At 33.7% G+C, this 12,630-nt stretch overlaps 1 protein-coding gene across 1 annotated transcript in view; it reads left to right on the forward strand.

The window, feature by feature from the left end:
- WDR36 (WD repeat domain 36) overlaps positions 1-12,630 on the forward strand; it is a 51,886-nt gene that overhangs the window by 26,283 nt on the left and 12,973 nt on the right. The window contains exons 13-19 of the mRNA XM_090279020.1: positions 970-1,084; positions 1,436-1,601; positions 1,840-1,948; positions 4,619-4,698; positions 8,996-9,103; positions 10,945-11,042; positions 11,416-11,561. Of these exons, the coding sequence (XP_090135146.1) occupies positions 970-1,084; positions 1,436-1,601; positions 1,840-1,948; positions 4,619-4,698; positions 8,996-9,103; positions 10,945-11,042; positions 11,416-11,561 (822 nt within the window). The remainder of the gene's footprint in view (positions 1-969; positions 1,085-1,435; positions 1,602-1,839; positions 1,949-4,618; positions 4,699-8,995; positions 9,104-10,944; positions 11,043-11,415; positions 11,562-12,630) is intronic.

Genomic DNA, 12,630 nt, shown 5'->3' on the forward strand with positions numbered 1-12,630 from the left:
GCTAGTATTTTGAAAATGCTTATTAGAAGTTTAACTCCACATTTTATTCTATTTTGTATAAATTTCTTTGTAAGTATGTATGCTCTATTATCCATAGTATAAAAGTCTAGTCTTAAGATTTTATAGTATTTCCTAAACTATAGGAGTCTATCTTAAGTTTTAAGTAGCTGTTGTAGTAGTAGTGGTAATGATAATTACAGCTAACATTTTTTTGTGTACTTGCTTTGTTCCAGGCTCTCTGCCTAGCACATACTATTTCATTTTATCATCACAATAGTCCTATAGTACAGTTTATTGTTAGCCTCTTTTTATAGACAATAAAACTGAAGCTTAATGTAATGAGTAATATGCCTAAGGTCAGTAAAACTATTGTAGTAAATGGAAGAGCTGGGATTTGAACCTAGGACTATTCAATTTAGAATCTGTGTTCTTAACTCACAGCCTGTAATGATCACTCATAGATCGTTTAGTATATGCATGTACAGTAATACATAGTCAGTAGCCTAGCAAACTCAGCTACCTGGAACAAAGCCCATGCACTGAAGTACAATTTGTTACTCAGAGGTAACCCTCTCGGCTTATTCATTTTGCTTTGCTTATGCTATCTTCAATAAGAGATTAGAGTGAATAAATAAGAAAAGGTGATTACCAGAAGTACACCCACAAATAACAATAAATCCTATTAAAATAAACACAGGTTATAAAAAGTTGAGTTAACTTTTGGTCATGTTTTCTTTTCTTGAATAATAATTCCTCATACTTCTTAGAGAAGGGAGATAGAATCAAGCAGATGTTTCTTGTATACCCAAATATAGTTATATTATGTTTAACAAAATTAATTCATTTATCATGCTATGCTTTGAAACGAAATAAGGTAATTAGTAGATAAAAAACATTTTGGAAACTATAAAGTACAATAAAAATGTTAATTATTTTCTGTATCATTTGTGTTTAAAATTTTTTCATAAGGCAGTGGATATAACTTCTTGTGGAAACTTCGCTATAATTGGTCTCTCATCAGGAACTGTAGATGTATATAACATGCAGTCTGGTATTCATCGAGGAAGTTTTGGCAAGGATCAAGGTATTGAATTTTTTTCTTCTTTTTAAAAACATAATATAGATAGATACAAGACTAATAACTGTCATCGACATTTATTAAATTCTTAAGTGCCAGCCATTTTGCTATAAAATTTTTGTTTTCTTGCTTCTAGCAAAAAATCTTAACTTTTTGAAGCCTTTGTGCATTAACCTGATGGACTTTGTTTTTACTTGAGCAATATAATTGTCTCCCTACTTCCTAAAATTCAGAGTAATTTCAAAATTTAGGGCAAGTAAATAGTGAAACTTAGATATTTTAATGAAGAAATCACTTTGCGTAGTGTTCAGAGAGGTAACGCCGATTCTTTTTTTTCTTTTAACATATGCTTTAAAGCTCATAAAGGGTCTATTAGAGGCGTTGCAGTGGATGGATTAAACCAGTTGACGGTTACAACTGGTAGTGAAGGATTCCTCAAGTTCTGGAACTTTAAAAACAAAAATTTAATCCACTCTATGAGCCTCAATTCATCTCCAAATACGATGCTGCTACACAGAGATAGGTAAAGTTTTTCTTTTAATGATAATGAATTTTCTTCTTGATATTCTTGGTAAAAGTTCTTAATTTAAGTAAAGTACATAACTTACCAAGTGGGAAAAAACAGACTTTTAGTATAAAAGAACAGCATTTTGCTTAATTTTCCCAGAGGTACACTTGATTAAAGAAAATGAAAATGACTGAGATTTTAGTTCAAAGATTTTGTCTGTTTGTTTATTAAACTGATGAATTTATTTTGCTAGTGGCATTCTGGGACTCGCCTTGGATGACTTCTCCATTAGTGTTCTGGACATAGAAACTAGGAAGATTGTCAGAGAGTTTTCTGGACACCAAGGCCAAATAAATGACATGGTAAAACAAACTAGATGTTTAGACAAAACTTGACTCATTTCTGTTTCTATTTATGTTGTGAAAATCTTCAAATGATTGAAACTCTTATCCTTTAATAGCATTAAACTACTCATCATAAGAGGAAATATTCAAAAGAAATAATTTGAAGACTAATTTTTAAAAACATTTTAAAGGAAAATATAGAATTAAAAGAAGCTTAATATTTCTCAGGGAGTTGATGCCATCAGATTAAAATACACTTTGGAAAATGAATGATCTATTGAAATATAAATATACCGTTTTTGACTTAATATTAAACTAGGTTGAAAGAACTTATTTCTGGTTTTCTACATGCATAACAGATTAATAGTAGGAGACTTGAAATATCTGATACCTGGTTTATTCTAGTTTTGTTTTATTTCTAGAGTTTATATAGCTTAACTCCAAAACAATTTAATTAATAATATGTTTTAGCTTACTATTATGTTCCTATTTTTGGATATATGATATGATAAGAAGTACTATTGTTTAAAAAGTATATGTAAAGGACCATTTTAAGTTTATATTGTCATTTTGCATCAATTGCAAATACCTTGATTTACTTGAAAAGAGAAAAAATAAAAATGAAATCTTAGGTACTGAGTGGCAGTTCCAACAACTACTTTTACTTATTAGTTCTCACACCAAAAATCAGAATTTTTAATGTTTACCCATTTCCTTAAAAATATGGGAAAAAATGGTGTCAGGAAATTATGTTGTTCTGCAGATGGAGATTGGTAGAACTACCTATCAACAGAATTTGCTGTGACACTATATAGAAACGAGGGTGGGAGTGGGGTAATTTTGATGAAATGGCATTTTGGAAAACATCTGTAGTGCCAGCTTGTTCTTCCTGTTTCTTTCCTTTTCACACTTTACTTTCAGCTTGTGTGTCTGGAGTTTCTCCTACTCAGTAATTAATTAAACTCCTGTTTAATTTGATCTATCAGAGTTTGTAACATGATTTTACCTACCAAAGTAATTTTTCCCAGCCTTTAATATCTTGTACTATCCTATAAATTGAGCTCTCTCTACCTTCAGTTTTGAGTTTCCACAGTATTATTGCAGCCCGATTAACAAATTAGAGTTCATTTGTCTCAGTATCATTTGCTAATATGGATAGTCATAATCCCTTTGGTGTATTCAGAGTCTTGGATGAACACAACTACTGCCATTATAAACCTTAAAGTTTTCCTTTTGGACCTTCTTACATATTCAGCCTAATTAAAGCCTCACAACACTTGCCGCAGGCAAAGAGAGCTATTATCTATCAATTTTTATTGATAGAAAAAAATATAACTTCTTTAAGGTGGCATTAGTATCATAGTTTATTTTTTGAATTTATTTTGAAAATCTGATTATTGTGGATTTAAATCATATTTTGGAAACAAAGTATGTTAAGGAAAAAAAGATTTTTAACTGAAGCTACAAATAAAAGTAGGACTTCATTAGTATTGGGTTGGCCAAAAAAGTTCATTTGTTCTTTTTCTGTGAAATGGCTCTATTAACATTTAGTTGTCTTTAACTTCATTCAAAACAATTTTGTTAGGTTGTCTTGTGACAGCTGTCATATCAGCATGCATTTAAAAAAAAACTTACCAATACTGATGAATTTTTGTGTAGCCATTTTAGTATTGAAGATGGAAGAAAATAAGTAATATTTTTGGGATATTATGTTTTATTATATCAAGAAAGGTAAAAATGCAACTGAAATGCAAAAAAAAGATTTGTGCAGTGTATGGAGAAGGTGGTGTGATGGATCGAACGTGTCAAAAGGTTTGTGAAGTTTTGTGCTGGAGATTTCTCACTGGACAATGATGCTCCACAGTTGGGTAGACCAGTTGAAGTTAATGGTGATCAAATTGAGACATTAATTGAGAACAATCAACGTTCTACCATGAGGGAGAGAGCCAACATACTCAGAATGGCCAAATCAATAAAGTTACTGGTGAAAATGAAAAATGTGTTTTATTTTACAGAAGAAACTAAAGGACTTTTTGGCCAACCCAATAATTTAATATCTGAAGATAATTTGCATTCAAAATCATTTTTTATTTGTTCTTAGAAAGCTAGTCTAATATACATACTTTTCAAGAAAATGTATTTTTTGTTGCTTTCACAGATATAACTGAAATTAGATAATGCAACATCTCTCATTGGATGTTCTCAGAGCAGCAGTTTTACATTAAAAATGATTTGTAGTCAAACAGAGTTTGTTAATTGTCTATAAATATAGGAGATTCTGGAGTAAAAAAATTAAAATTAGGTGATACTGTTAATTTTTAAAACTTATAATTCATGTAAAAGACAAATCCTTATCTGTATCAAGATCAGTGGTAAATAAATGGTGTTTTTCCTTTTTTTCTTAATTTTATTTCCTGAGGCATCACATTTTATTTTATTTTATTTTTTTACATTTCCTTTTGGTCCCCTTATACCACCCCTCTCCCAAGAAAAGGTATTTTCTTTCATATGAAATAAGGATGTCTAAATTTTGTTAAAACTTTAATTTTCATGTAGCCTGGATCTTTTCATTTCTTGGATCCTTCAAGCTGTTAAAAATATAGACACAAACCTACACAAACATAAATACACATGTGTATACACACACACAAATTATATATGCATTCTTTTTTAAAATTTTATTTAAAGGCTTTCAGTCCTGATGGTCGTTGGTTAATAAGTGCTTCAATGGATTGCTCTATTAGAACTTGGGACCTTCCTTCTGGATGGTGAGTTTTTAAATCTCTGACCTCTATCAGAAGATTTCTCAAGCATTGCCTTTTTTACCAGTAGTTAATGGATTGTGTGCTTTTAAAAATATGAATATATTTGGGAATTTTTCTAACTTGATGGTATTTTATTCTTAGAATGTTTTTGATCCCTTCAGCAGCAGGGATTAGTGCCATAAAAAATAATAGGAAAATGCAGTTTCTCTTTGGTTTTCTGTTTCTGCAAAATTGAGATAAAGTCCTGACCAGGTGGCTCAGTTGGATGGAGCATCATTCTGTACAGCAAAAGGTCACGGGTTCCGTTCCCAATCAGGGCACATACCTGGGTTATGGGTTCAATCCCTGATCAGGGCATATATAGGAGGCAACTAATTGATATTTCTCTCTCGCACTGATGTCTCTCTCTCTCCCTCTGTCTGTCTCTGTCTCTGTCTCTCTGTTTCTCATCAATAAACATATGGGGTGAGGATTTTAAAAATTCAAAAAAAAAAACAGAGATGTAGAAGTGGGTTGCATAAACATAACAAAAACTCATTTGACCATTTTGATACTTCAGAATACAGCTCAGACTTTATGACCCATATTTTTATTTTTTATTTTATTTTTTTATATTGAATTTAGCTAAAAGATCAAGAACCTTAACTTAGGCCTTTATGTATGTTATATATTCTCTGTCTCTAACATAATTCTTGAAAAGAGACGTTTTAGATACCTTCAAGTGATGAAAAACATGTGTCTTAAGGTTTGGGTAGAACCCAGTAGTGTTCAGAAATCTGTTTCATAGACTGAAACTTGCTACTAAAGCAGGTCTTGAAAAAACATCTAATTTTGTTAAATAATTTGAACAGTTGGAACAGTGCAGACTGAGAAAGAGAGAGGAAGATAGAGATAGAGATTGTGTGTGTTTGTGCTTTGTTATTAAAAATTACATAGGAATCAATGCAATTTAAAATCATTACTTAACATATACTTGCTTAGGAAGGAGTGATGGGATGAGCAAAGTATCCAATTAACAGGAATATACCATAAGAAAAGACATTGGTAAGGAAAATGAGAAGGAAGATGGTACTTTTTAATTTTCTGAAATATTTCTAAATTAAACTCTGTCCAATTCTACTTAGTCTTTTTTCTCCGGAATTGGATAAGCTCATATCTGAAGGCAGTTTGACCTTTAGAGAGGAAAAACCCTGATGTACTCATTTCTCTTCATGTTTGATATACAAATGAGACACAGCTATTCATCCCAGCATAAACACTGGATTTGCAATATATGTAACAAGAATGTTGCTAATTAGTCCAGCTCAAATAACTGGGGACTTTTGTCTGCAGGTTGTCTCTTTATCACTTAAAATAGAGTAAAGCAAAATTTAGTTAGTTAACTGTGTCCTTCAGCTTCAAAAAGTTCACCTGAAGTTGGTACTTCCTTCATTTCTTTTAAACCTTTTTAAAAAGGCACCATTAGAAATATTGGTAGACTGTTGCTTCTTGGACTTTTGTATTTTTCTAAAATTGAACATTATAATTTAAATTGTTTTAATTACAGTAGTACAGTTGTGCAAGTAATAGAGTCAACATATGCTCTTTTCATTTTCCTTTTTAGATTTGGTTCACATTAGATGGGAGAGATAGGTTAATGTTCAATAGTACTAAATTGGCAAAATATTAAGTGGCAAGTTTATCTTTGGAATGGAAAAATTAGAATCTGAATGCACTTAAATCTGTCAATCTTTGACTCGGTATTAGTCTTTTTACCAAATTTTTTATTTCGATAAAGAATTGAGCAGATACAAATTTGACAGGTTTTCAACTGATCAAACTTATTTTTAGGTGAACACAGAGGCAATTTTAAGTGAATACAGAGACATGAAGCACAAGAAACACAAGAGCAAGAAATGAATCACTCAGGGATTAGTAAAAGAGAATGTACTATCCCCTCTGATTGAACCAAAGTGTATTTTTAATAAAGATGAAAATAAGTACTACTTTGGTTAAGACTGAAAGTGGAGTAAATGAGAAAGCTTGAAAAGCAACATCACACAACTGCTGCTGTTTATTGCAACTAAGCTAACATTTACCATGAGCTGCTAGGCACTTTATAGACTTATTTTTCGTCTTCCCTCATATCCCAATGGATGTAGCTACTATTACTGTTATTAGTCCTGTTTTACAAATGAGGAAATGGTGGCTCAGAGAGAAGTTAAGTGATTTGCCCAAGGTAGCAGAGTTTGTAAATGACATTTTGCCTGCAATAAGCGTTGGGGGGATGGGGTGGGGGAACAGATTTTTCCAACAGTTGTGATATCTGCCTTGCTTGGATTATGTCATATGTTATAAGATGTTATAAGGATGATTTTCTTGATGTAGAAAATAATAAGGAAGTGAGGATCAGTATTTCATTATACACCCATATGAACCTGTTAGGGTTTTTAATTCCCCATTTTTAAACCATAATTAGTATGAAAATCTTTGGAGATTCCTGGTTCTTTCTTCAGTAAGCAGCTTTGTCATTTACATAGCATGTTAAGTATTTAAAGAATGAATAGACTCATTGTGTAGCCTGAAAAGTGAATCTGTTTATGAGTAAACCTTTGGGTGTGATAGCATACAGGTATATTCACCTGGAATTGTGCCTGTCTACAACAAATTGCATTGGTACTGAACTGGTTTCTATAAAGTTGTTTTAAAGTACAGAAAATTTTCTTGTGTTTGTAGGATTCTCAGAGAAACAGTGTTGAAATTTTTTATCCCTGAAATTATCTGTCATTTCTTATCACTACCACCTGTTACTTCTTTGTTTTCCATCTACTGGTATACCTTTAGTTTTCATCAGTTTCTACTGAGTTTATAGTGATTAAGAGTGCTGAGTGCTTAGGCGACAGTCTTGGCTCTACCTTGAGCAAGTGTTTAAATCTTATTGGTCTTTATTTTTCTAATCTGTAAAGACAAATCTGCCTCATAGGGTCATGAGATTTAATAGTGGACTCAAGGGCTTAGGGTACGTGCTAGCATAGAATACTAAAAAAACCTGCTAACTGCTGTTACTGTTTTTCTTGAAATGTTTTATTTAATGTAGATTCTGAACTTAAATTATTTTGCTGTGCCTTCCCATGGGTAATGTACTGGCTTCAGTGAATAATGTAGTTTTTAAAACAGCTGTGATTAAAGCCCATGTATTTCTTTTAAAGTATACAAAGTATTCACACCCTTAGCCAACCTAAGAATCTCCCTTTACAGGAGATCTTTCTCTTTGCTCATTAAAATAACTCCCGTCACTTCCTGCTGTCACCAATCTAGTTCAGATCTTTATAGCCTGTTAGGTGACTACTACCATAATTTCACTATTCTTCCTGTTCAAATATACTCTACGTCCTGATGGCAGATTTTTTTTTTAATAAAAGTCAAGATTACACTACTTCTGCTCAAAGCCTTTAGCGACTTTTCATTGATTAAAAATTAAAATATGCTCAGCTGTTTGGTATTCAAGACCTTATGTGTAGCCTTAAGCTTATGTATCAAACTGCACTCCTTACTAGACCCAGTTGTGTTTTCCTTCACCTTGCCCTCATACTTCCCGCAGCCATGATATGCTTTCTCTGCCATCATCATGCATTGAAATCTTGTCCATTTGGAAGGCTCAGCTCCAGCGCTCTATTCTCTGAGAAGGCTACTCTTTGGTCTCCTACCTGGGTATAATCACTTCCCATTCTTCCCCAACCTTCCAACCTGTGAGACTAGCTGTGAGACTAGTTTTTATATATTGCTTGATGGTTATGCTCTACAGACTATATGAATTGTGTGTAGCATGGTTACATATATGAAAAACAGAATGGTTAAAGTTTTTTCATTAATATTCTCTTATTCTTATTTGTAGCCCTTTTATTTTAATTTCTCCTGTTGCCTAAGTCTTATATTATTTTCACGGGAATAACAAAAATACAAGAGAAAGTACTGAAAATTAGAAATATTAAATGTATGACATCTTCAGAATTGTACCCAAGTCAATCTACTAAAATGACATTCCAGAAAAAGAATAACTCCTGTATTCTCCCTGCTGAAACTTTCTCTGGTTAATTGGTCTATTTGTTATTCTGGGTCGTTCTCATTAAGAGAGATTATTTTCACATAGTGACTTTGTTGACAAAGCTCTTTGTTATTGATGACTTTATGGTGTTGATGATTTTTAAAAAACAAACCAATTTTCTGCATTTCATCTCATAATCTTTTAACAAAAATATATTTTTTGAATTAAATGCTCTCATAGAGTTTAAGTGCTTTAACATCTTGATCCTTTTTATAGCCTTATAGACAGCTTTTTGTTGGACTCAGCTCCTCTCAATGTTACTATGTCCCCTACTGGAGACTTTCTGGCCTCTTCCCATGTGGATCACCTTGGAATTTATCTATGGTAAGTTTTTTCATACAGTTTTATTTGGAGTAATGAGGAGAAGGAAGATGATATTGTCAGACATCATGGTTAACATAACCTTTATTCAAGTATGTATTCTAAACCAAACAATTGATTTTTACGTGTTATCATATTTAGCTTTTATTTGCAGAAAGGATAAGTGAATTTTAAAATGTTAGAAAAAGGGAGTCCCCAGCCAGCGCCTGGCCCTTTTGCTAGTACCGCAATGCTGCTTTCTGACCTTTGCTTGTCACTTCTCAAATTCAGACTGCTTTATCTATAAAGTGGGGGATCAGTGCGGGCAAGTTGCTTATTACTAAGGTCATTCTAGTTGCATAGCTTTTCATAATCATGTGAATGTATGGTAGTCTCCAACTCCACTGTGACGAAAAGTAAGACTTCAAGCTAAATGGTCCACATCTGTGCCTAGAAAATTGTTTTGTCTGTATTCTGAGTTCAGATGTCTAATTATTTTAACTGTTATTATAGAGGAAGTCCTGGCTGGTTTGGCTCAGTGGATTGAGCGTCGGCCTGCGAGCTAAGTGTCGCTGGTTCGATCTTCCAGTCAGGGCACATCAGAGAAGGAAAACTCTGACTCCAAAAAACCTCCGCTGCCTTGCGGCATACCTCTTCAGGGGAAAGGCTAAGGGAGTAAACCCCGACAGAAAATCCGGAGCCGGAGTCCCTAAGGCGGTTTGACGTTGTAGTCAACACCGGCAACTCCTTCGGCGCACCTGAAGCCAAGCTGTATTGACTCCGTCTTTCCCTTGGACCCTTCAGCTGCGAAGAGAGGGGGGGTCTGCTGCATGGGCAACAGCAGACCCTCCATATCACCCTGCCCAGGCTCTGTAGCTTCAGCTTCACTGGAGAGGACACTCCAGCGTCATCACAAGATGTCGATTCAACACGGGAGGAGACAGATACCGTGTCACTCCCGAGTCGGACTGCACAGCCATTCTCGGCGGTGCAGATAGACTCTTAAGAAGCTACACCATCGTCTCTCGAGACGGACGGCTGCCGACGACGACTATTATAGAGGAAGAGACAAAAATTACCTCTTTTTCTAATTATAAAATTTTATAATTAAATTCTTAGGATATGAAAATAAATTCAGTATAAAATAGAAGTAAACTCTAGCTACCTTAATAAGCAAAATGGAGTATGTCCTGGAATCTATGAGGCTTCAACAATCAAGAGAAGAATAGTAGCTCTGGGACCTCAGCAGCAGGAGTGTATAGTATCGCTATTAATATAACTCAGAACCTGATATTCCCAATTTTTATTTCCCATTCAGATTAGTAATGTATGGGGAACAGAATCTTGATTAACTCACTTTGGGACAGGAAGCTACATCTTGTTTAGTCATCCAAGGTCATAGTGCAGGGTCAAAGTAGCAGAAACATGGCTACTTAGAGGACCATTCTCAGGAAGGGGAAATCCTATTTTCTTACTCTTTTTCTGACTTAACTCTCTGAGTCCATCCTTCCTTCAGTTAGTTGTTATTTCCATAAGTGAAGATTGACAGTTGTCAAGACAATATAAATATATGGAGGTTTTGTTACTTCATAAAAGTATTTATTATCCAGTACTGATCTCTCAAATAAATACTTTTTTTTTACTACATTAATAATGTTTGTGATGACATCTATGACATGAATCAGGCATTTTCAAATTAATCCTATTTATTTTAGAGTTTTTTTAAACTTGTGATTAGAATCTGTAGCCAAAATCAAGATGGTAGAGTACTAGAAGGTTGATGTTATTTTTACCATTAATTGAAGTTTTTTTTAAAAAACTGTATTTATAAAATTTAAAATATGGCTTATGTTTTTATTTCTCAGGTCCAATATTTCTCTGTATTCAGTTGTTTCATTACGGCCACTTCCCACAGATTATGTTCCTTCAGTAGTGATGCTTCCTGGTACTTGTCAAACCCAAGGTAATCACAAAATAGTAAAATAAGTGTAATATCATAAACCTAATTTGGGGGATATTGCTACTGAAGGCAAAGTTTAATGCATTCGATGAAGATATTTTTTAACTGAAGTGAAATATTTTGAATTTTTACAAAAATATGATTGATGTGGCGTTGATAAAGATATGTAATAGTATACCAGTGGAGAAATGTTTTGGGTCTAGTGATGGGAGTTGTAGTTAATATGAAAAGATGAGGAAATGAAATAGAGTTTATAAGTCTACATTGAGTAAACATGTTATGAAGTATTAATGGATTTAGAATGAATTAAGTTGCTTTTACATGATAAAAATATCATTCTGTGTTATTTTTTTAACCTGGAAAAATTTCTTTTAAGATGTAGAATTATCAGAAGAAACCATAGAACTAAGTGATGAAATGATAGAATATGATTCCCCAGAACAGCTGAATGAGCAGTTGCTGACTCTATCACTCCTTCCTGAATCACGGTGGAAAAACCTTCTTAATCTTGATGTTATTAAGGTAATACTATAATACACTTAATATTTGCCCCTGAAGACACGTGCCAGAAGTATATTCTTTAGTAGAGATAGCTTATACTTTGAGGGCTTTAGGGGAGCAGTTAATACCCAAGGTAATAAAGAGAATGCCATTTAGTTGAATCTTGTTTAATCCAGTGTAATTATCATAAGATATTCTCTCTCTCTCTCAGCAGAGACTTAGAGAGCACTCAGCAGACCTTTGGACATAGCAAGAGTACAGCCTGCAGCTACAGAGCTGTTAGAAATTGAATATTTTAAATTCAGCTTATAAACTACCTTTTTTTCCCCTTTTGCATTAAGGATAGATTCTTTTTTTTTTAAGATTTTATTTATTCAGTTTTAGAGGAAGGGAGGGAGAAAAGAGGGAGAGAAACATTGATGTGCAAGGGATAAATCGATCAGTTACCTCTCACACTACCCCAACTACGGACCTGGTCCGCAACCCAGGTGTGTGCCCTGATTGGAAATCAAACTGGCGACCTTTGGGTTCACAGGGTGCACTGAATCCACTGAGTCACACCAGCCACGCATTACTACTTTTTTAACTTCCAAAACAAGAAAGACGTATTGCCACCATAGTGTGTAATGTCTAGTGCTAGTTATTTGGAGATGAAAAGATTTTCACTGGTCTTTTTAAAATTAAGCTTCAGTTACCCTTTATCATTCCACACTCTCCTCTGTCAGCTGTAAGAAGGCGCTTAGAGCTTGCTGATGTAAACATGTAAGTTAATAAGAACTAAGTATCAGGTAATGTCCTGAGACAACAGCAGTGTAAAAAGTCCTAGTCCCTTTGTACTTAAGGAAATTACAATTTTACATGAAAAATGGGTAATAATGACATAAATTAGTGTTTTTCAAAGTGAGTATCATCACCCTCTTGTGAGTAGCAAAAGCAATGAAAAGGAATAAACTAGAGTAGAAAATTTCAGAGGCTGTCCTCTTATAATGCTAAGTATTGCTTAATGAAACTTGATTTGTTTAGATACACACGTACACATTCACTAGAGGTCATGTGTGTGCAAAGTCACATTGTGGGCTGCCATAAAAAA

Source organism: Furipterus horrens, unplaced genomic scaffold, assembly GCF_987537825.1.
Source record: "Furipterus horrens unplaced genomic scaffold, mFurHor1.1.pri manual_scaffold_5, whole genome shotgun sequence".
NCBI lineage: Eukaryota > Metazoa > Chordata > Mammalia > Chiroptera > Furipteridae > Furipterus > Furipterus horrens.